The sequence below is a fragment of the Bufo gargarizans genome, chromosome 8 (assembly GCF_014858855.1).
Source record: "Bufo gargarizans isolate SCDJY-AF-19 chromosome 8, ASM1485885v1, whole genome shotgun sequence".
Taxonomy (NCBI): domain Eukaryota; kingdom Metazoa; phylum Chordata; class Amphibia; order Anura; family Bufonidae; genus Bufo; species Bufo gargarizans.
The window spans coordinates 77,451,015-77,472,861 of NC_058087.1; the positions used below are offsets into that span (position 1 = coordinate 77,451,015).

Here is a 21,847-nt window from a genome sequence, read left to right on the forward strand (position 1 = left end):
CTGTCTCCTCTCCTGACATGTCTGTTTTAGTAACTTCTTGTATTTCCCATATAACAGTTGTGGAGCATATATTCTTATGACAGTTTTGCGCCATTCCTTTATTATTCTTGCTAGAAGTTAAGAATAAATTGATAGCAGTATGCAACGAAGATCCAAATTTTGGTGTAGAGAAACCAGCACTCACATTCAAGTGTACGCTGCACGGGAGAGGACGTCAATCCACAGCAATATATATAAAGAATCCCAGCAGTCGTGTCTTTGGTGCAAATCAGATGTCTTTTATTCCATAAATGAAAAGACCAGGACCAGGTTTCGGCAATGTGCCTTCATCAACCTTGATGAAGGCACATTGCCGAAACCTGGTCCTGGTCTTTTCATTTATGGAATAAAAGACATCTGATTTGCACCAAAGACACGACTGCTGGGATTCTTTATGCAACGAAGATCCAGCTGGGTGTTACCAATTGGGGAGTGTCCCTACACAGCCTAACACTGGCAGCAGTAAGTGGATATGTCACACTGTGCAGGGACACCTCCCAACCTGTAACACCCATCTGGAATGCTGGTAATTCAGAACTTCTATCAAGAATAATAAAGGAATGGCTCATCACAGATAATAAAACTAGATCCTTGAGAATTATTACTAGAGGAAGCAAGTAGACAAAACAGACATATCGGGGAGGTGACAGGTCCTCTAAGTGCAAAACTGGCACCACCTGAAGAGTCCTTAACATATTACACTTTCCCAATGAAGCCGTGTGTAAATGTAATGGGCAGATAAAACCCTACGATAGGTGCCACTAATTGATACTACTTGGCTGTATTTATATTGTAGACCTAGCACCATCCACCATGTGCTGGCAGTCAAGCTACACGTGAGCAGTTTATCAGATTTACGTTGACCTCTGCTACCAGTGGTCAATGTGACAGGTAGAGCTGGACGCTCCCAGCCTGGTTCCAGGGTTGATACTGGATGTGATGCAGTCATGATGGGAACACAGAGCATCACCAAAGAAGTTATGGAGATGCCCCAACTCATGATGGTGAACTACAATGCCTTAAAGGGGTACTCCAAGAGTTTAATATTGATTGTCTATCTTCAGGATACGCTGTGAATATAAGATTGGTGTGGATACAACATCCCACACCGCCACTGCTCAAGCCGATTCCTCTTGACTTCCGGGTCAGAACTACACGGCTCTGTCCTGCTGAAGGAACATGTAGCTGCAGCATTGCTCCTGTTCACTTCAGTGCGAGCAGCATGGGGTTAACTAGCGTCGTCCACTACACAGTGGATGGAGCTCCGATGTAATTCCTGTGCCGGAGCTACTTTGAAACAGCTGATCGGCGTGGGTGCCAATCAATGCTAAAAGCCTGGATTACCCTTTTCAGTAGTATTACGTTATGAGATAGCATTTTCTTTACTTGTCTTTTGTTTCCATTCAGGGATGGAAATCTGCAGGACATTGTGAACAAAGGGAGTCTACATGAGTTCCTGGTGAATTTACATGAGAAGTTTGGTCCTGTGGCTTCCTTCTGGTTTGGTAGACGGCTTGTAGTGAGTCTTGGTTCTTTGGATCTTTTAAGACAACACATTAACCCCAACAAGACATGTGAGTATACGAAACCTTTCATATATTCCATCCATTTAACATTACCTCCACGCATAGCGTAAAAAAATGAGTTGCTGATTTTACTGCAGATCTGTAGCAGAATCCACATCACCTGCTGCGTGCGAAAAGGAAGGAAATCTGCTGTGAAAATCAGCATAAAGAACCGATTTTAAATTCCGCACAGCATGTCAATTTCCATGTTGATCCGGACAGAAAAACTCCAACATATCTACCTTAAATGAGTTTTCCAGTTTTATGTAAATAATGTGTAGTCACCGTATAAATGAGTGTTATGCTTGTTGTCAATGAATGAGAACACTCCTGTTTTGTATGCAGAGGCAACTTATCCTGCCTTCAGCTGCAAAGACGCTTTTATTTCAGGTCTAGGCCATGCTATGTGAGTGGACTGCAGACTGACTCATTGTAACGAGCTATACTATTACACCCGACTGTGGAATCGGACTCAAAACTAGTTTTGGGTGCAGTCGTAGAAATCAAATAGTCAGTAGAAATGTAGTTATTATACTGTGTAATTAATGTATTAACTTTCATATAAATATAGAAAAGTTTAGTAATGTTAATCATAAATATATTTTATGTTCTATAAATCTAAGGCCCTTATTTATAAAACAAAACAAAAAACAGTAATAAGCAGTGTGTTCTAGTGGTGATAGAGAATCAGTTCTTACCTCTACTGTCCTTATATTATAAACCTGCAGCCCTCTAGCTGTTGTAAAACTACAACTCCCACCATGCCCCGCTGTAGGCTGATAGCTAAAGGCTGTCTGGGCATGCTGGGAGTTGTAGTTTTGCAACGGCTGGAGGGCTGCAGGTTGAGCATCCCTGCTATAAACAGTGATAACTAGGGTGTTCTAGTGATGATAGAAAATCAGTTCTCATCTCTCCTGTGTTCTCTCTTGTCCCTTATCCTATAAATAGTGATAAGCAGGGTGTTCTAGTGGTGATAGACAATCAGTTTTCACCTCTCCCATGTTCTCTCCTGTCCCTTATACTATGTATCTTCATGCTGCTTCAAGGCCCTTAGTTACAATGCCTGAAACTGTGCTGCACGTGCTCAGTTAGGTGCCTCCTCTAAAGGCCAGACGAGGAAGCTCACTACTGGGCATGACTGCAGTCGTCTCAGAACTACTAGTCTGAACACGAAGACTGCATTAAAGGGGTTGTCTGGGACTAAGTAACTTTTCACTGGAGCCCGCAGCCTGCCTCTACTATGTAAAGAATCATACCTGCTTCCCACTGCTCTGGTCCTGTGTGGCAGCTCCCATGTGTCCGTCTTCTGGTCTGTTTTAATTTATCCCTGTCACAGGCATGATCATCTGCTATGCTGCAGCCAATAACTGGCTTCAGCAGTGATGTGTCTCTTGTGGACATGTCACCACTGAAGCTGATGATCACAACCATACCGGAGAGGAAATAAAGAAGCTACGGATTGGAAGATACACACATGGGAGCCAGTGCGCAGGACCGGAGCTATGGGTAGCAGGTAAGTATGAATCTTTCCAGAACGGAGGCAGGCTGCGTTACTTCTGAAAAGTTACTTATTCCCAGACACCCTTTTATGTCAGCACTGAATATATCAGCTACACTTTTTACATGTTTCTTTTATTCCCAATTAGACTTTCGCATATGATTCTCATTAGGGATGAGCGAATCGACCGGATGAAATATCTGAAGTTGATTTGCATAAAACGTTGTTAGAATACTGTACGGAGCCAGCGCTCCATACAGTATTAGAGTGTATTGGCTCCTATGAGCCGAAGTTATTACTTTGCGAAGTCTCGCGGGACTTTGGGTAATGACTTCAGAAATTAATTTCTATAGTTAAAAACCTTTTACCGAACTCGGTTGCGGTTTCAAGTGGTGTCATAAAATTTCGGAGTCAGAACTTATCGACTCAGCCCTGCAAATAAGAGCCAATCAATTAAAATTTGTCAAAAATATTATTGAAATGTACAAACATATTGTTAACAATGAGTTTCACGAAAGATGAAAGACGACCCCAGGAGGAGAACACACATAATCTCATATACTAGCAGTTATTTTACATCGTGCTACACTACTATCCATAATGACTCCTGTGTATTTATAGCAGAAGGTACAATAAACTAAAGAAGTCACACAGGGCTCCAGATGGCGACTTTGTAGTCTTGTCGCCATTTGCGCCTAGACCCCCCCCCCCGTTGCTCTGCCTGTCACACAGGAGTTGAAATGACACGGCACACGCTGCGCGTCCCATGTTCTTCTCAACAGCACAGGGGAGAAGGAGGTAGCCCCTCCCTCCTGTGCCGCTGCCACCAATGGGCTGATAGCAGGGAGGAGGAGGGGAGGGGCTGTGGCCACTGCGCCACCAATGAATAACGTTTATGCTCAATACAAACGCAGGCTGCAGGTGCCGGCCATATCCCATACCTGGCACCCAGCCTCTATGACTGCACGCTGTGATCTGCTGCTATTAACCCCTCAGGTGTGGCACCTTAGGTGTTAATATCGGCTGATCGCAGTGCGCAGTCATAGAGACCGGGTATGGGATATGGCTGGCACCCGCAGCCTGCGTTTGTATTCAGGCATCAACTATATTCATTGGTGGCACAGTGCACCGCAACCCCCCCCCCCCCCCAGTATTATAATCATTGGTGGCAGTGGCCACAGGGTTTTTGGTGCTTTATTTTTTTCATGTGGTATCGAGTATCGCAATACTTTTTTATGGTATCGAAATAGTCAAAATTTTGTTATGGTGACAACCCTAGGTAAGACATGTCATATTTTTTTATTATACCGTAATTATATGTATTTAAAATTTGGGCTCCTACATTTTTCAGGTTAGGAGCCAATGGCTCCGTGATATATATTTTTTTTAAGTCTGGAGCCCTGTCACAATTAGTAAAGAGCTGTTAAGCAATATAATCTCATGTCCTCCGACCAGGATGGTGGCAGTCCCGACACGTTATGGAACTGTCAGAGATTTGTGCAGCTGCTGATGTATTTGGGAATTCACATTGTTGTATACGATACAAATTCAGCCTCTTACTATTCTGTTCTTATAGCCGACCCCTTCCAGATGATGCTGAAGTCACTCTTGGGATACCAGTCAGGAATTATTGGGGATTCAGCTGAAAGTCATGTACAGAAGAAGTTGTATGAGAATGGAATCAACAAGTCTTTGCAAAGTAACTTCAGTGTAATATTAAAGGTATGATACATTAATTTCTATTATATATTCTAATGTTTAACCCCTTGGCACTGCAGGCAATTTTCACATTTTTCTCCCTGCCTCCAATGACCTATAGGCCTCTTTCAGACGGGCGTTGCGGGAAAATGTGCGGGTGCGTTACCGGTAATGCGTTTTGCACTCGCGAGAGAAAAATCACGCATGTTTGGTACCCGAACTTCTTCACAGAAGTTCGGGCTTGGGATTGGTGTTCTGTAGATTGTATTATTTTCCCTTATAACATGGTTATAACGGAAAATAATAGCATTCTGAATACAGAATGCATAGTACAATAGCGCTGGAGGGGTTAAAAAAATAAAATAAATTTAACTCACCTTAGTCCACTTGCTTGCGTAGCCGGCATCTCCTTCTGTCTTGATCTTAGCTTTGTGTAGCAACAAGGACCTTTGGTGACGTCACAGTCATCACATGATCTTTTACCATGGTGATGGATCATGTGATGTGGTGATGTCACTCCGGTCATCACATGATCCATCACCATGGTAAAAGATCATGTGATGACTGTGACGTCACCAAAGGTCCTTGTTGCTACACAAAGCTAAGATCAAGACAGAAGAGATGCCGGCTGCGCGAGCAAGTGGACTAAGGTGAGTAAAATTCTTTTCTCGCCCAGTTTCCTTGGGGGACACAGAAGACCTTGGGTATAGCTCATCTCCATAGGAGGCGTGACACTAAGTGAAGACTGTTAAGCCCCTCCTCCACAGCTATACCCTCAGCCTGGAGAGAGAGACTGCCAGTTTTTTGCTTAGTGTCCAAGGAGGCAAGACACTCCCTGCTCTGCAGGGCTCTTTTCTCCTTGTTTAAATTTTTATTTTTTATTTTTATTTTATTTTTGTTCCAGATCATACAAGGGACAACAGAGTCGCACTAGACCTCTCTGTTTCTCCCGGGGTCGAGCTGCGCCAGTGCCGGTCTCCCGCACTGCTGCCTCCCCCACAGAAGGCAAGGAGGACCAGGGCAGCCCAGCTCCCCTGCATCCCGCCAGCGCAAGGGTCGCCCGCACGCCAAGTCCCTCTTCCAGCGTCCTGCCACTACGGTGCCAGAAGCTGAAGGGGCGACCCTGCTGGAACTGACAGAGGGTGAAGACGGCTGTGGTAAGAGAGAGGCTTCTCCAGCCCTACGTCCCCCCCCCTTTTCTCCTGCGTGCTGGACCCCCATACTGGGGCCTCTGGGTGCTGCAGGGCGGCTGTTCCCTGCTCCCTCTCCTCCCCTTCTGACCTCCATCAGAATAGGTTCAGCCGCATTGCCCCCCTTCTTCCCTTGGGGGGGCGGCGTCCGGTCACCTGAGGGCCGGATCGTGCCGCGGTTGCTCATTCATCTCTGTGCATTAGGCCTTGCACTCAGGGCGCTTGTCATAGAGTGCCAGCTCTTCGTCCCAGCGGCTCCCTATCTGGCCCCCCATTCCTTACCAGGTGCGCTGTTCAGGGCCTGGGGCCCGTTCCTGACTGCAGGGGTGTAAGGCCTCGCCTCCGGTCCGCGGGGTGGGCTCCTGTGGCCGGCATGTACAATCCGGCCGGGCGCTGCAAATTTTGGCACAGGTTTTTAGGCCTGCTGGGCCGCACCTCCGGCACAACTTTCCGGGCCCCTGACTCTTCCGGCCCGCGGGGTGGGCCCCCGCGGCCGGCATGGGACTTATGAGCGATGCTCTAACTGGCCCCGGCCGACCGTCATTGCATTCCGGTCGGCCGGGCGTCACAAATTCTGGCCCAGGCCTCGCGGCCTGCTGGGCCGCAGTTTCGGCGCTCCATCCGTGCCCCTGAATCTTCCGGCCGCGGGGTGGGCTCCCGCGCCCGGTGTGTAATGCGCCACTCTGGCTCGGGTCCCGGCCGGTACATTGAACACTGTGCGGCCTCGGGCGCCGCAAAAATTTAGGCCCCGGCTTCTCGGCCTACTAGGCCGCAAAATTCCGGCCTCTGTTGGAGGGGGCGGGATCTTCTCCAGGCGCGAATTCTTCCCGCCTGGAGGTCCCCCCGCCCCCAGGGGATCGCAGCATCGCCCCCAGGCCGGATCCTTTAACCCCTTGGCTACTGGCCGGCTCCCAATGGGACTGTTTGGCTGGCCCTCCTTTCCTCAGAGAGCCTGTGCCCCTGTATGGTGTCCCCCTGCCTGCCTCAGGGAGGCTGTGTTACCATTATAAGGAATGGAAGGATAACGGAGTAGTTTCTTGTGGGCTGCGCAGGACGCGGCAGTCTCATCTCAGTAGTGCTGCCTGTATGCATGCCCCCCCCCCCCCCCCCCCCCCCCCCCCCCCCCATGAGCGGCATGTAGCACTCCCTTGCTGCGGCTCTGGCTAGGTGCCTGTTCTCCTTTATAGGCAGAATTCGTCACCCTCTCCAGTTGTGGTACCTGCCATGACCCTCCTTCCTAGGTTGGATACGGCACTCTCCCTGGCTGCGGGCTGGCCTTGTGCATGACCCCCTTAGGCGGATTACTGCGCCCTCACCAGATTCGGTGCGGGCCATGTGCACGACCCCCTTCCATAGGCGGAACGCTGCACTTTCCCTGGATTCGCTGCCGGCCATGTGCATGACCTCCTTCCATAGGCGGAGTGCTGCGCCCTCACTGGGTCCGCTGCCGGCCATGTGCACGACCCCCTTCCTTAGGCGGAACGCTGCACTTTCCCTGGATTCGCTGCCGGCCATGTGCATGACCTCCTTCCATAGGCGGAGTGCTGCACCCTCACTGGGTCCGCTGCCGGCCATGTGCACGACCCCCTTCCATAGGCGGAACGCTGCACTCTCACTGGATTCGCTGCCGGCCATGTGCATGACCCCCTTCCATTGGCGGAATACTGTACTCTCACCGTGTGCGGTGCTGGCCAGGTACATGACCACCTTCCGCAGGCAGGACGCAGTACTATCGCTGGATTGGATTCACTACCGGCCATGTGCATGACCACCTTCCATTGGCGGTATGCTGCACTCTCATTGGCTTCACTGCCGATCTTGGGTAGGCCTCCTTCCCTCAGGCGGCATATATACACTCTCACTGACTGGGGTTGTTTCTCTCGCCGGTAAGTTGCTGGCCATGTGCATGACCCCCTTCCATGGCGGGGTGCTTGCGCTCTCGCTGGATCTGTTTTCAGCCATGTGCATGACCCCCCCCCCTTCCGTGGGCGGTGTGCTGCACTCTCACTGGATTCGCTGCCGGCCATGGGCATGCCTCCTTGCCGCGGGCGGCATACATACACTCTCGCTGACTGGGGTTGTTCTCTCACCAGCACATTGCTGGCCTTGTGCATGATCCCCATCCTTGGCGGTGTGCTCGCACTCTCCCTGGTTGCGATGCTGACCATGTGCATGTCCCGTCCCCCCCCCCCCTTCGGGGCGGCATCCTGCACTCTCGCCGGATACGATGGCCTCTAACAGGGGTGGAATGCTTGCACTCCCATTGGATACGGTACTGGCCTTGTGCATGACCGCCCCTCGTTCCATGGGCGGACTTTTGCACGCTCACGTGGTTCACAGCTGTCCTTGTCTGTGCTGAACTGGTACTTGTCCCCATTCATTGGCGGAGTAGTTGCACTCTCACGAAATTTGGTGTTGGGTGGATTATTGCACAATCATTTGATGCTAGGATAACCCTGTGCATGTCCCCCTTTCACTAGGTGGACCTTCTACATTCCTGTTGGATACCGTGCGGCCCTGTGCATGACCCCCGTCTAGGCGGAATGTGGTATGTCCTGCTTCTCTGAAGTGGGTACTGGCCTTGGGCGTCGCCCCCCTTGTTGGGGCGGGCCTTGCACTCTTGCCGACTGCGGTGTTTGCCAGGTACATTCCCCCTTTTCTGGGTGGACTACTTGCGTTCGGTCGCATGCCGTACTAGTCTTGTGCGAACTCCCCTTTCGGTTGCACTTTGCTCTTCTGTGGATACTGGGACTCTGTGACTGTCCCTCTTCGCTGAGTGACGTTTTGCAGTGAGCGGACGTTCTGTGCGTTGTTTGGGCCGTGTATGCCTTTTCCTCCTGTAGGTGGTTGGCCTTCTCACTGCTTTCGGGGCTGCTCGAACGTGTACCTCCCTTCCTTGCCGCTGGCCTTGCACGCTCTGAAGAGATCATTCTATCCACCTGTTCCGGATGGGCCCTACTTGCCGTCTACTGCACTGAGCTGGGTGGTACTCGTTCTCTAGTTTGGATTGTATATTGCGGTCCCGTTGTGACGGTGTCCACCATGTTAGTGGGCTCTTTCACCTGGGTTGTGTTTGTGGTTCCTAGAGGCGTACCCATTCGTCCTCCCGCAGCATTGCTTCCCTGTGTAAGCGGTCACATGGTCAAGAGTGCTGTTCGCAGCGCCCCTCGGATTCTACATTGACTCTGGCGGGACTACGGTTCCCTCGCCTACTACCAATTTCTCCTCTTCGGATGCAGTGTGGTATGTGTCCTTCCTATTGGCGCCTTCTGCGCTTCAGTGTGATCTGCTACCAGGTTCGGGACGCTCTTCTCGGGAAGGTCACCCAGCTTCTCTTGGGTGCTCAATTTCCCAGGTCCGAAGGACCTCCACCGTGGGTTCTTCAGGGTGTTCGCCTTCTGCGAGGTGGTCAGCTGGACGTTTCACAGAGTAGCGGGGGTTCTGCTCTTGAGCTGTCCTATGGCTTCCCTGTTGCCCACTCCTCCTTTCGATTGGAGGGTGTTTTGCCGGCCTCTGTCTCGATTGCTTTTCTCGCCGTCTCTGTTTTGTCTCCCGCTCGGGGCATATCACTCCGGTTGTGGCTTCTGCCTCTGGGGAGCGCATGGTTGTTCACTTGGATGGTTCCGGTGTTCCTTGTGGTCTCATACCGTCTCCCTCATTCTCACTGGCAGTACTAGCTGTTTCCGGGTCTACCGCGTTCTGTCCTCTTGCTGGGTGCAGATTGCGTTTTTCCGTTCTGGGTAATGATCCTGCTGTGAACTTACCTTCTCGGTACCTGGGAGGACTACCTTTCGGTCGAGATTGTCCTTAGATCTCCCGCGCCGAGACTGTAGAACACCTTCCTTGGTGACTGCGTCGACATGGAATTTAGCCTGTTGGGTCCTGGCGTCTGTCTGATGATGGGTGGACCCTTTCAGTTCCTTCCGTCTGTCCTAATGCTACCCCACTCCGGGTGGATGCGGGACGACGGGATCGGTTTGCCGACCCTTCGGCCCATGTTACTGGTCTGCGCCTGATCACATTGGGTTTTCTCCCGCTCGCCCAAGCGGTTCCAGCGGGCACGCTAGTCGTCGCTCCTGGCTGTGCTTTGTCCAGGGTCTGTTGTAGGACTTAGGGTTTTTTTGCCTGGGGTTCTGTGGGAAGCTGGGGTTCCCCCACTCTGACATTCTTTCTCCATGGTTCTGTCTTTCTCCAGTCCGGCCTGGACCTGGGACTGGGACTCTGTTGCTTGGCATGTCGAGTGTCGGCGCTGTCCTTCCTCTTTCAGCATTCCCCAGCCCTCTGGGCCTGTCATGACCTCCTTCCTTGCAGCGGCTCTTGGTTTCCTTTGTACGGCCCTCCGGTACCGCCCTGGGGACTACATACTGGGCTCTTGGCGCTCCAGTCTTTCCCTTGGAGCCGTTACAGAGGTTCTCTCTACTCCTTCTGTCCTGTACGGTTGTGTTTCCGTAGCCATCGTGTCTGACGGGTGTCTGAGTGGCGACCCGTCTTGTTCCGAGTCTTATGTCTTTCCTCGGAACGGGGCTGTTCTCCATCCCGTCTTTTCCTTCCTTCTGAAGGTGGTGTTTGTCTTCCCCGGGAACGGACACTTCACCGGTTGGAAGTTTGTTTGGGCCTTTGCAGTTTGTACTTGGAGATCTCCGACTCTTGTCGACGTTCGGTCTCTTGTGTTTCTGGAGGTCCGCGCACGGGGTTGGCGGCCTCCAAAGGTGCCTTTCCTCCGCTTTCTCAGAGTAGCTATTGCTGTGGTTGCCGCACCAGGGGCTGGGTTATGCTTTTGGTGTTACCGTTCCTTTCACCAGAGCGGTCGGTGCCTCCTTTTTTGCAAGGCGGTCACTGTCTTCCTGGCACTCCTCCTTACCGAGTTATTCGAGGTGCATGCTCGGGCTTCGGCGGCTGCTGCCTTGGGCCGCCTGGTCTGCAGGCGGTGGTTTCTTGATGCCTTCGGGTGCTTCGCCTTGGTGCTGTGGTCCCTCCCCTCTTGGACTGCTATTGAACGTCCCAAGGTCTTCTGTGTCCCCCAAGGAAACTGGGCGAGAAAACGAGATTTTTGTATAACTTACCAGTAAAATCTCTTTCTCGCTCTTTCCTTGGGGGACACAGCACCCACCCATTCTTGTTTTTTCTTTACACGGTTTCCGAGTTGTTTTACCCGTTGGGTAGTTGGCTTGTTGGTTCCATTTTTGGACTTTGCCTTTTTTCACTACTTGGACACGCAACTGGCAGTCTCTCTCTCCAGGCTGAGGGTATAGCTGTGGAGGAGGGGCTTAACAGTCTTCACTTAGTGTCACGCCTCCTATGGAGATGAGCTATACCCAAGGTCTTCTGTGTCCCCCAAGGAAAGAGCGAGAAAGAGATTTTACTGGTAAGTTATACAAAAATCTCGTTTTTTATTTTTTTTTAACTCCTCCAGCGCTATTTTACTATGCATTCTCTATTCAGAATGCTATTATTTTCCCTTTATAACCATGTTATAAGGGAAAATTTAATAATGATCTGGTTTCCATCCCGATCGTCTCCTAGCAACCGTGCGTGAAAATCGCACCGCATCCGCACTTGCTTGCGGATGCTTGCGATTTTCACGCAACCCCATTCACTTCTATGGGGCCTGCGTTGCGTGAAAAACGCACAAAGAGGAGCATGCTGCGATTTTCACGCAACGCACAAGTGATGCGTGAAAATCACCGCTCATGTGAACAACCCCATAGAAATGAATGGGTCAGGATTCAGTGCGGGTGCAATGCATTCACTTCGGCGCGGAATACTCGCTCGTGTGAAAGGGGCCATAGGCTTTTCCATCTACATAGCTGTATGAGGGCTTGTCTATGTGCGGGAAGAGTTGTACCTTTTAAAGGGGTTGTCCCATTAAAACAATGTATCCCCTATCCACAGGATAGGGGTTAAGTCTTTGATCAGCAGAGCTCCAGCCAGTCACTAGATGTTCCTCCATTTGACTGCTCAGCTATCTAGTAGCAGTGTGCATGTGAGACCATCGCCTTCATTCTAGTGATCCGGGCAGCCCCAGCAGTTGGACCTCTGCCGATCAGACACTGTGGATTCACTGTGCAGTAAAAGTGACATGTTCATATCCTTCTGCTGGTTAGAACGGCAATAAAAATGTATATCGTTTTGTTATGTTCTACTACTTTAAAAACAAAATCCTAAACTTTTGGGGGGAAAAGTTTCTGTGGGTCACCATATTCTACTGCAATACATTTTTTTTCCATTAAAGTAGCTGTGGCAGGGCTCGTTTTTTGGGGGACTAGCTGTTGTTTTTATTGTTACCATTTGGGGTACATATGACTTTTTGATCACGTTTTGTTTCAATTTTTTGGCAGGCCGAGATGACCAAAAAGTTAATTCTGGCCTTTGACTTTTTTTTTCGAATGCGTTTACCATTTAGGATAAATAACATGATTTTTTTATTTTTTTTTTTTTTTATTTATTTTTTATAGTTCTGACCTTTCCAAATGCAACTATACCAATTATGTTTATTTTGTTTTATGTACGATAAATGGGAAAAGGGTGAGTTTTGATAAATATGTGTGCTTTTATTTTGGTCACTTTACCCCCCAAAAAATACAATTAAAAACTGATCAAAAAGTCATATGTATCCTAAAATGGTACCAATGAAAACTACTGCTCGCCCTACAAAAAACAAGCTTTCACAAAGCTCTGTAGACAGAAATGTGAAAAAGTTATGGGTATCTTAATATGACGATGCAAAGCAAAATTTTTTTATTTTTTTTATAGATTTTCATTTTTTTAACCACCTAACGGTTTTCCCCGAGCTCAGCTCTGGCTTTGGGAAAAAGCGCTTGAAGAGGTTTTCCGGATTCAGAGCTGAACCTAGACCTGTGATGGCTAACCTCCGCCACTCCAGCTGTGGTAAATCTACGAATCCCAAGATGCACACTTGCTTGGCTGTTCTCAGAAATCCTATAGAAATGAATGGAGCATGCTGGGAGTCGTCGTTTCCCCTCAGCTGGAGTGCCAGAGGTCAGCCATCACTGATCTAGACATAAGCCCCACCGGCACAAATGGGCGGTCTTTAGCGTTGCCCTATCATGTTTTACAGCTTGTGTCTGTGGAGTGGGGGGTGGGTAAGTATTAACCAAACAATCTGTCCACAGGATAGAGGAAAGGCCAGTTTTTATAAATAGCCTGGAGAATCCCTTTAAGATAATAGTAACAACCAGTTGTCAGTTCATTTATACGGTTCCAGGAGGAACTATAGAGGAATGGCACAGTGTAGAGTTAGGACTTTCATATTCTACTTGCTATTGTGACACCTTTCAAATTAAACAGCTAATACTTGAAGTAGAAAAGTGGTCTCCTGTGGCTCCGGTTAGCTGTACTCTATGAAGCGGCCTTTTTAAAATTGGTCTTGTGCAGTTTGTCCATTCATGTTCGAACAGCTAAGGACTCTCTTAAAGGGGTTGGCCACTTTCTGGTTACTGTTGACCAATGTGTTTGTGAGATGATACTATAGCACTTACTAATATAGTCTTTGTTTATATTCTGCACCATTTTCTATATTTTTATAAGATATGCCCTTGGTTTGCCAAGTCTTTTGTGCTGTCCACACAGAGATCCTGTCCATAAGATGGCACTGATGGAGGGTCATGTGACCAGGCAAGTCAGCTAAACGTGATGTCTCCTCCATTCAAATACACTGCACCTGCCCTCTGCACTTGCACTGTTGGGAGTTTAGTGTAGGTGCAATGTGTTTGAATGGAGGATACTGTGATTTTGTGGTCACGTGACCCTCCCTCAGCAGCCATTTTATGGACAGGACCTCCCTGTGGACCGCACAAAAAATCTTGGCAAACAAGGGTGCATATCTCATACCATATAGAAAAAGGCTCATCATTTTAACCAAGGCTATATTAGTAAAAACCATATAGTGATCTTATAAACACATTTGTCAATAGTGGCCAGAAAGTAGCCAACCCCTTCAATATCTCGCTGAATCTACTGCCAGTACTTCAGGTCCTAAATATTATGTAAAGACCTGAAATTCAAAATGATGTTACTTTTTTTTTTTTTTTTCCCCATAGCTGACGGCTTTGTCTTTATGTGCACTATGCCTGTAATATATATAATTGCAAAACTTTAATAATATAAAAAAAAGCAGCGTTTTTTACAGATTTTTGTCTCTTACAGCTCTCTGAGGAGTTACTGTCAAAGTGGAGTTCGATTCCTCAATCTCAGCACTTGCCCTTGTGTCAACATATGCTTGGGTTTGCCATGAAATCTGTTACTCAGGTTGCAATGGGCAGCATCTTTGAAGATGATCAGGAAGTCCTCCGATTCCGCAAAAACCACGATACTGTGAGTGCTATGTATGTACAATTAATGAGTTTAATACAACCTCACCTTTTCCTTGACACCCAAAGGATTCACCCCATATTTCAGTGTGTGTGTGTGTGTGTGTGTGTGTGTGTGTGTGTGTGTGTGTGTGTGTGTGTGTGTGTGTGTGTTTTTGTTTGTTTGTTTTTTTGGAGGGGGGGTGCTTTTTCTTTTTTACTGGAGAGGAGTAGGGGGGAATTTTTTTATTGGGAAAGGCAACAACATTTATCTTTGATACCACTGTTATTAGAATTCTATCATATTGTGATGGGTTTCAGAATCCTGACAGAGTCCAGATTCTGACAATAGTCCTGGACTATTTAGGACTGCTGGCCTGCAGAGCTAACCTTACTGTGTGGGCACGGATAAGCATGCATTGTTAGCTTTACAAAGACAGTAACGAGGTAGGTTATTAAAATAGTTACATACCTAAAACTGCTCTCATCCAGGAGGAGGAGACCTTCCATCTACTATGTCAATGTTCATCTCGCTGACAGGCTTTGCAATATGGCTTAAGCTCAACCAGAATCCTTCCAATAAGGAGAATGGGTGTCATTTCCGTTTGGGTAAGATTTCCAGTTCCTGTTGCAAGGATTGGTAAATTGTCAAACATGGACTTATAGGACAGCTACTTCCCGTAGGTTGCAATAAAGAGATTCCCTACATTAATAACATGTAATAAAACATTATTTTGTAATTTTAAACCAAATAAAAGCCGTCACACGGAGATAGACAGTCTGCAGGTTATCACAGCAGTATGGCCCTCTGCTGAAACTGATGTAAATGTAGTGTATATATTCTGCAGAGCAGATCTGCTGTGCCCAATTAAATTTGGGTGTCACCACTGAATATCTAGTTCCTGTAGCTTGTGTTGCCACTTCTCATTATCCAAACAGAAAGATGCAAACAGTTATTGTACAACAGAGTGTAGAGTACTGTGCAGTGATCCTTCATATCACATGGTAATATACGGAATCGTACAGCTGACCTACGATGCTGTGACATGTTCAGGTTTTTTATGCATTATGTTCATTTAGATTTCTTATTAGGAACTCAAGTTTATTCCTACACTTCCAACAACATACTGATACACTACTGTATACGGACAAAAATAATTGGGACATCTACACATTACTCCTGTAGGAGCTGTTATTACAATCCATGGACATTAATATGGAGTTGGTCCACCCTTTGCAACTTAAACAACTTCTACTTTTTCTGAAGGGCTTTTTTGGAACTTGCCTCTGGGAATCTTTGCCCATTCACCCAGAAGAGCATTCTTGAGGTCAGACAATGATGTTAGATGAGAGGGCCTGACTCACAATCTCTGCTTTAGTTCATCCCAAAGGTGTTCGATGGGCTTGAAGTCGGGGCTCTGTGTGGGCCAATCAAGTTCTCCCACACCAAACTCGCCCAACCATGGCTATATGGATCTTGCTTTGTACACTGGGGCACAGCTCTGCTGGAACAGAAAAGGGCCTTACCAAAACTGTTCCAACAAAGTTGAAAGCATACAATTGTCCAAAATGTCTTGGTATGATGAAGCATTAATATTTCCCTTCACTGGAACTAAGGGGCCTAGGACAGTCCCTGCAAAACAACCCCTATAGGATTATCCTTCATCCACCATACTTTGCAGTTGGCACAGTACAGTCGGGCAGGTAATGTTCTCCTGGCATTCGCCAAACCCAGACTTGTCATCAGACTGCTAGATAGAGAAGCATGATTTGTCACTCCATCCAACGCTTGTCATTGTGCTTGGTGATGTAGGCTTGCATGTGGCTGCTCAGCCATGGCAACCCATGCCAGATGATGTTTGGACCAGGGGCGTTGCTGGGGTCTCAAAAGATCCAGGGCCCAAGCCCCAATTAATATGGCCCAGCTCTCGACCCTCCCCCCGCACACCGCATTTTGCTGTACTTGATCTACAGCAGCACGTACCTCTCACATCCAGGGCCTCACAGGTGATGTCTCCTCCGATGTAGATCTTCTCAGCATCTTTTCCTTTTGGTCCGTACAACTTCTTTCAGCCGCTCCTCGTCTCTGCGGAGTGTGACACACGGACATCTTAGTTTTCTCACATTTTCTATCGTCATCCCCCAACCTGGAGTTTCCTCAGTGTTATGCTGCTGCTCGCTGGGGTCCCCAATACCCCAAATACTATCCTGAATAAAAATTAGTGCCCCCATAGTAATAGTGCTCCTCATAGTCCCACCAATAGTAATTCCCTTCTAGAATGCCCCCATTAGTAATACTGCCCCCACCTGTGACAATGCTCCCCAAGAGTGCCCCCATTAGTAATACTGCCCCCAACAGTGATAACGCTTCCCAAGAATGCCCCCATTAGTAGAAGATCCCTCCAGTATTAATAATACCCTCACAGAGCCCCCAATAGAAATAAGGCCCCCTATTGTCCCCGTCCCCCCCCAGTGGTAATAAAGCCCTCTACAGACCCCTCAGTAGTAATAAGGCCCCCCCATAGTGCTCTTAGTAGAAATACGGCGGATCTAAAAGTCCCTCCTATAGAGCCCCCAGTAGTAATAAGACCGCCTATAGTGTCCCCCTACAGTGCCGCCAGTATTTATACTGCCCCCTACTGTTATAATGCTCACCCTGAAGTGCCCCCAGTATTTATAATGCCCCCTGTAGTTATATTCCTCCCTCCAGCATACAGTCCCATGTAAATTACATCACACCATCTCTCCTTCACCATCCAAAATACAGTCCTATGTAAATAACATCACTCCCCTCCCTTCAGCCCCTCCAATATATAGTCCCATGTAAATAACACTATTTCCCTCCCTCTGCCATAGAGTCCCATGTAAATAACATCACACCATCTCTCCAGCCTCCCCCAAAATACAGTCCCATGTAAATAACATCACCTCATCCCCAGCCTCCATCATACAGTCCCAAGTAAATAATATAACCCCCTCCCCAGCTGCCTCCATCATGTAATCCCATTTAAACATCACCCCCTCAACATTTAATCGCATGTAAATAACATCATTCTCCCCACCAGCCACCTTCATCATACAGTCCCATGTAAATAACATCACTCCCTCCCTTAGGCCTCCTGCACATGACCGTTGTGTGCACCCGTGGCCGTTGTTCCGTTTAGGCTACTTTCACACTTGCGTTCGGGGCTCCGCTCGTGAGTTCCGTTTGAAGGCTCTCACAAGCGGCCCCGAACGGATCCGTCCAGCCCTGGCCGTGCGGAGGCAAACGGATCCGTCCAGACTTGCAATGTAAGTCAATGGGGACGGATCCGTTTGAAGTTGACACAGTATGGCTCAATTTTCAAACGGATCCGTCCCCCATTGACTTTCAATGTAAAGTCAAAACGGATCCGTTTGCACTATCATGAAAAAAAAAAACAAAAAAAAATTGATTTTTATTTTATTTTTATTTTTTTGTTCATGGTAATGCAAACGATCCGTTCTGAACGGATCTAAGCGTTTGCATTATAGGTGCGGACACCAGACGGATCCGCTCCGAACGCAAGTGTGAAAGTAGCCTTAACGTGTTTTTCTGCGGTCCCATTGACTTTCAACGGGTCCGTGGAAAAATCGGAAAATGCACCGTTTGGCAGCCGCATCCGTGATCCGTGTTTCCTTGCCGTGAAAAAAATAGGACCTCTCCTATTTTTTTTCACGGCAAACTGTTCACGGACCCATTCAAGTCAATGGGCCCGTGAAAAATCACGGATGCACGCAAGATTGTCATCCGCGTCCGTGATCCGTGTCCGTTTTTTTTCTAGAATTTCAATGGCAAACTTGACTTTTTTTTTTTTTTTTTTTTTCATTTTTCATGTCTGTGGATCCTCCAAAAATCACGGAAGACCCACGAAAGAAAAAACAGGCGCGGATCACGGTACAACGGAAACACGTTTTGCGAGACGTTAAAAAATACTGTAGTGTGCAGGAGGTTTTAAACCCATGTAACATTCAGTCCCATGTAAATAACATCACTGACTCCCCAGCCCCTTCCGACATGCAGTCCCATGTAAATAACATCACTCCCTCCCAGAGCCGCCTCCAACATACAGTACAGACCAAAAGTTTGGACACACCTTCAAACTTCCACATGTGGAATTATATACGTAACAAAAAAGTGTGAAACAACTGAAAATATGTCATATTCTAGGTTCTTCAAAGTAGCCACCTTTTGCTTTGATTACTGCTTTGCACACTCTTGGCATTCTCTTGATGAGCTTTAAAAGGTAGTCACCCCTTTTGCCTTCACTCTGCGGTCCAGCTCACCCCAAACCATCTCGATTGGGTTCAGGTCCGGTGACTGTGGAGGCCAGGTCACCTGGCGCAGCACCCCATCACTCTCCTTCATGGTCAAATAGCCCTTACACAGCCTGGAGGTGTGTTTTGGGTCATTGTCCTGTTGAAAAATAAATGCTGGTCCAACTAAACGCAAACCGGATGGAATAGCATGCCGCTGCAAGATGCTGTGGTAGCCATGCTGGTTCAGTATGCCTTCAATTTTGAATAAACCCCAAACAGTGTCACCAGCAAAGCACCCCCACACCATCACACCTTCTCCTCCATGCTTCACGGTGGGAACCAGGCATGTAGAGTCCATCCGTTCACCTTTTCTGCGTCGCACAAACACAGTGGTTGGAACCAAAGATCTCAAATTTGGACTCATCAGACCAAAGCACAGATTTCCACTGGTCTAATGTCTATTCCTTGTGTTCTTTAGCCCAAACAAGTCTCTTCTGCTTGCTGCCTGTCCTTAGCAGTGGTTTCCTAGCAGATATTATACCATGAAGGCCTGATTCACACAGTCTCCTCTTAACAGTTGTTCTAGAGATGTGCCTGCTGCTAGAACTCTGTGTGGCATTGACCTGGTCTCTAATCTGAGCTGCTGTTAACCTGCGATTTCTGAGGCTGGTGACTCTGATGACTTATCCTCCGCAGCAGAGGTGACTCTAGGTCTTTCTTTCCTGGGGCGGTCTGCATGTGAGCCAGTTTCTTTGTAGCGCTTGATGGTTTTTGTGACTGCACTTGGGGACACTTTCAAGCTCATCAAGAGAATGCCAAGAGTGTGCAAAGCAGTAATCAAAGTAAAAGGTGGCTACTTTGAAGAACCTAGAATATGACATATTTTCAGTTGTTTCACGGTTTTTTGTTATGTATATAATTCCACATGTGTTAATTCATAGTTTTGATGCCTTCAGTGTGAATCTACAATTTTCATAGTCATGAAAATATAGAAAACTCTTTGAATGAGAAGGTGTGTCCAAACTTTTGGTCTGTACTGTACATTCCCATGTAAATAACATGACCCCCCTCCCCAGCCACCTCCAACATACAGTCCCATGTAAATAATATCCCTTCAGCTTTAACATACAGTCCCATTTAAATACCCACAACTCCCAACATTGTTCTGGCTCTCCCTTCACTTACCTCTCCTCGTGCAGCAGACCTCACCACAGCTTCTTCCCCCAGGACTTCTCATCTTCACTGCCTTCCTCTCATGCACTAGTCACATGCCATCCTGAGGACTTGCAATACAGTTGTATCTAGCTGGCAGGCAGGCAGGACATTCGGGGCCTGGGGCAAAACATCAGGGGCCCAGGCCCCGAATGTTTTAACCTAGCAATGCCCCTGGTTTGGACTAGGCAGTTACTGAGTCAGCAGAGCATTGGTGACTTTTATACAGTATGCTCCTCAGAACTTGGCGACCCCCACTGTGGTATCTAACTGCTTCCACTTTGTAATAATATTACTCATAGTTGATTATGTAATTAATATCTAGGAGGGAAGAAATTCCTTAAACTGACTTGTTCCAGTGGTGACATCTAATTACAGTACCATGCTCGAATTCAGTGAGTTCTTTAGAAGGACCCATTCTTTCACAAATGTTTGTACAGGCAGACTACGTGGCTAGAGATGAGATTTTATACACCTGTTTCAATGGGACTAAATGAAACGCCTGAATTCAGTGATTATGATTTATGTCGCATTACTATTGTCCACATAGTGTATGTTCATTAGCTACCTTATAAGTAGGCCATAACCTGATATGGGAAAATTGCATTGTAAGCTCCAATCAAGTGGTAGCAGTGGGTGATAGTGACATACCATCCAATCACATTGTCGCTGAGGCCAGTGATTGGCTGCAGTGGTCACAGGCTGAGGAAGGGAGCGTCGGCACTGGAATGATACTACTGTGGACAGGTGAGTCCACAATCTGCTACTCAGTCTGTCTACAAGCAGAGAATTGGGAGATCAAAACCAGAAAAAATGAGCCCGTGTATGTGTATATATATATATATATATATATATATATATATATATATATATATATATATATATATAATTTATTTGAGAAAACAAGAATAAAACGGAATTGTGGACCTAAGAGGTTGTATACCACTCTAATCATGGTTTCGTCTTAAGAAAAGCATAGATGACCTGTGTATGGCATTTTGGGTGAAGGAGAGAATGCCATTCGTGTGTGTTTCCTGTGTGCTGGTTAAAATAAGCTAGAATTGTTTCTACCCAGTCGCTCCTTTTTATGATGGTGCAAACATTCGTACCACTGGTCACCCATGCGATTGTCGTTAAGGAAGCGTTCATGTACTTGTTAGCAGAGGAGACTGCTGCTATTGCATACATGCAGCGATCTCCTCCACAGTATGGGCAGGAGCGATAGCTAATGCCATTGCTTGTCCCCATACTGAATCATTGTTTGCAGGCAGCAGATTGTGATTACACAGTACGAACTGCCGCCGGCAAACAATGATTTCTAAACCTGAAAGGTTCCATTTGGCCGATGAACGAGCATTTGCTTGTTCATCAGATTATCGGCAACTGTATTGCACTGCCAGATCATCACTAACGAGCATTCATACACAAGCTTGTTAGCGATTATCTGCGTGTCTAATAAAGGCTTTAGCCATTTGTGTAAGAATTTATCAATTTACAGTACGGTACCTGTCTATCTGTGAGCCTGACGTGTAAGATGCAGACTGTAAAATGTCAACCAGAACAAATAAATCTGAAATTGTGCACATAACAATGTAATATACCTATGTCATTACAGATTTGGGCTGAGATAGGAAAGGGTTTTCTTGATGGATCTATAGAAAGGAGTCCTAATAGAAAAAAAATGTATGAGAATGGTGAGTTTTTTATTATTATTATTATTATTATTATTATTATTATTATTATTATTATTATTAATTTTTGTATTACATTAGTATTGCCTTAAAGGAACATAGAAAATTCACAAGAAAAACTGTCCTAGCAATGGCCCTCTTTATTTCCACCTTTCTGTTGCTGTGGTTTTTTCTCGCCCACTTTCCTTGGGGGACACAGACCTTGGGGTATAGCTCAGCTCCCTAGGAGGCGTGACACTAAGTAAAACTGTTAAGCCCCTCCTCCATCAGCTATACCCTCAGCCTGGAGATGGAGGCTACCAGTTTTAGCTTAGTGTCCAAGGAGGCAAGACACTCCCTGCTACTGCAGGGCTGTTTCTCCTTGTTA

The 21,847-nt window shown here is 47.2% G+C and overlaps 1 protein-coding gene across 1 annotated transcript in view; it reads left to right on the forward strand.

Annotated features, from left to right (window-relative positions):
• Positions 1-21,847, forward strand: part of LOC122945875 (cytochrome P450 20A1) — a 67,384-nt gene that overhangs the window by 11,344 nt on the left and 34,193 nt on the right. The window contains exons 3-6 of the mRNA XM_044305146.1: positions 1,447-1,613; positions 4,679-4,824; positions 14,157-14,324; positions 21,405-21,483. Coding sequence (XP_044161081.1) covers positions 1,447-1,613; positions 4,679-4,824; positions 14,157-14,324; positions 21,405-21,483 — 560 coding nt within the window. The remainder of the gene's footprint in view (positions 1-1,446; positions 1,614-4,678; positions 4,825-14,156; positions 14,325-21,404; positions 21,484-21,847) is intronic.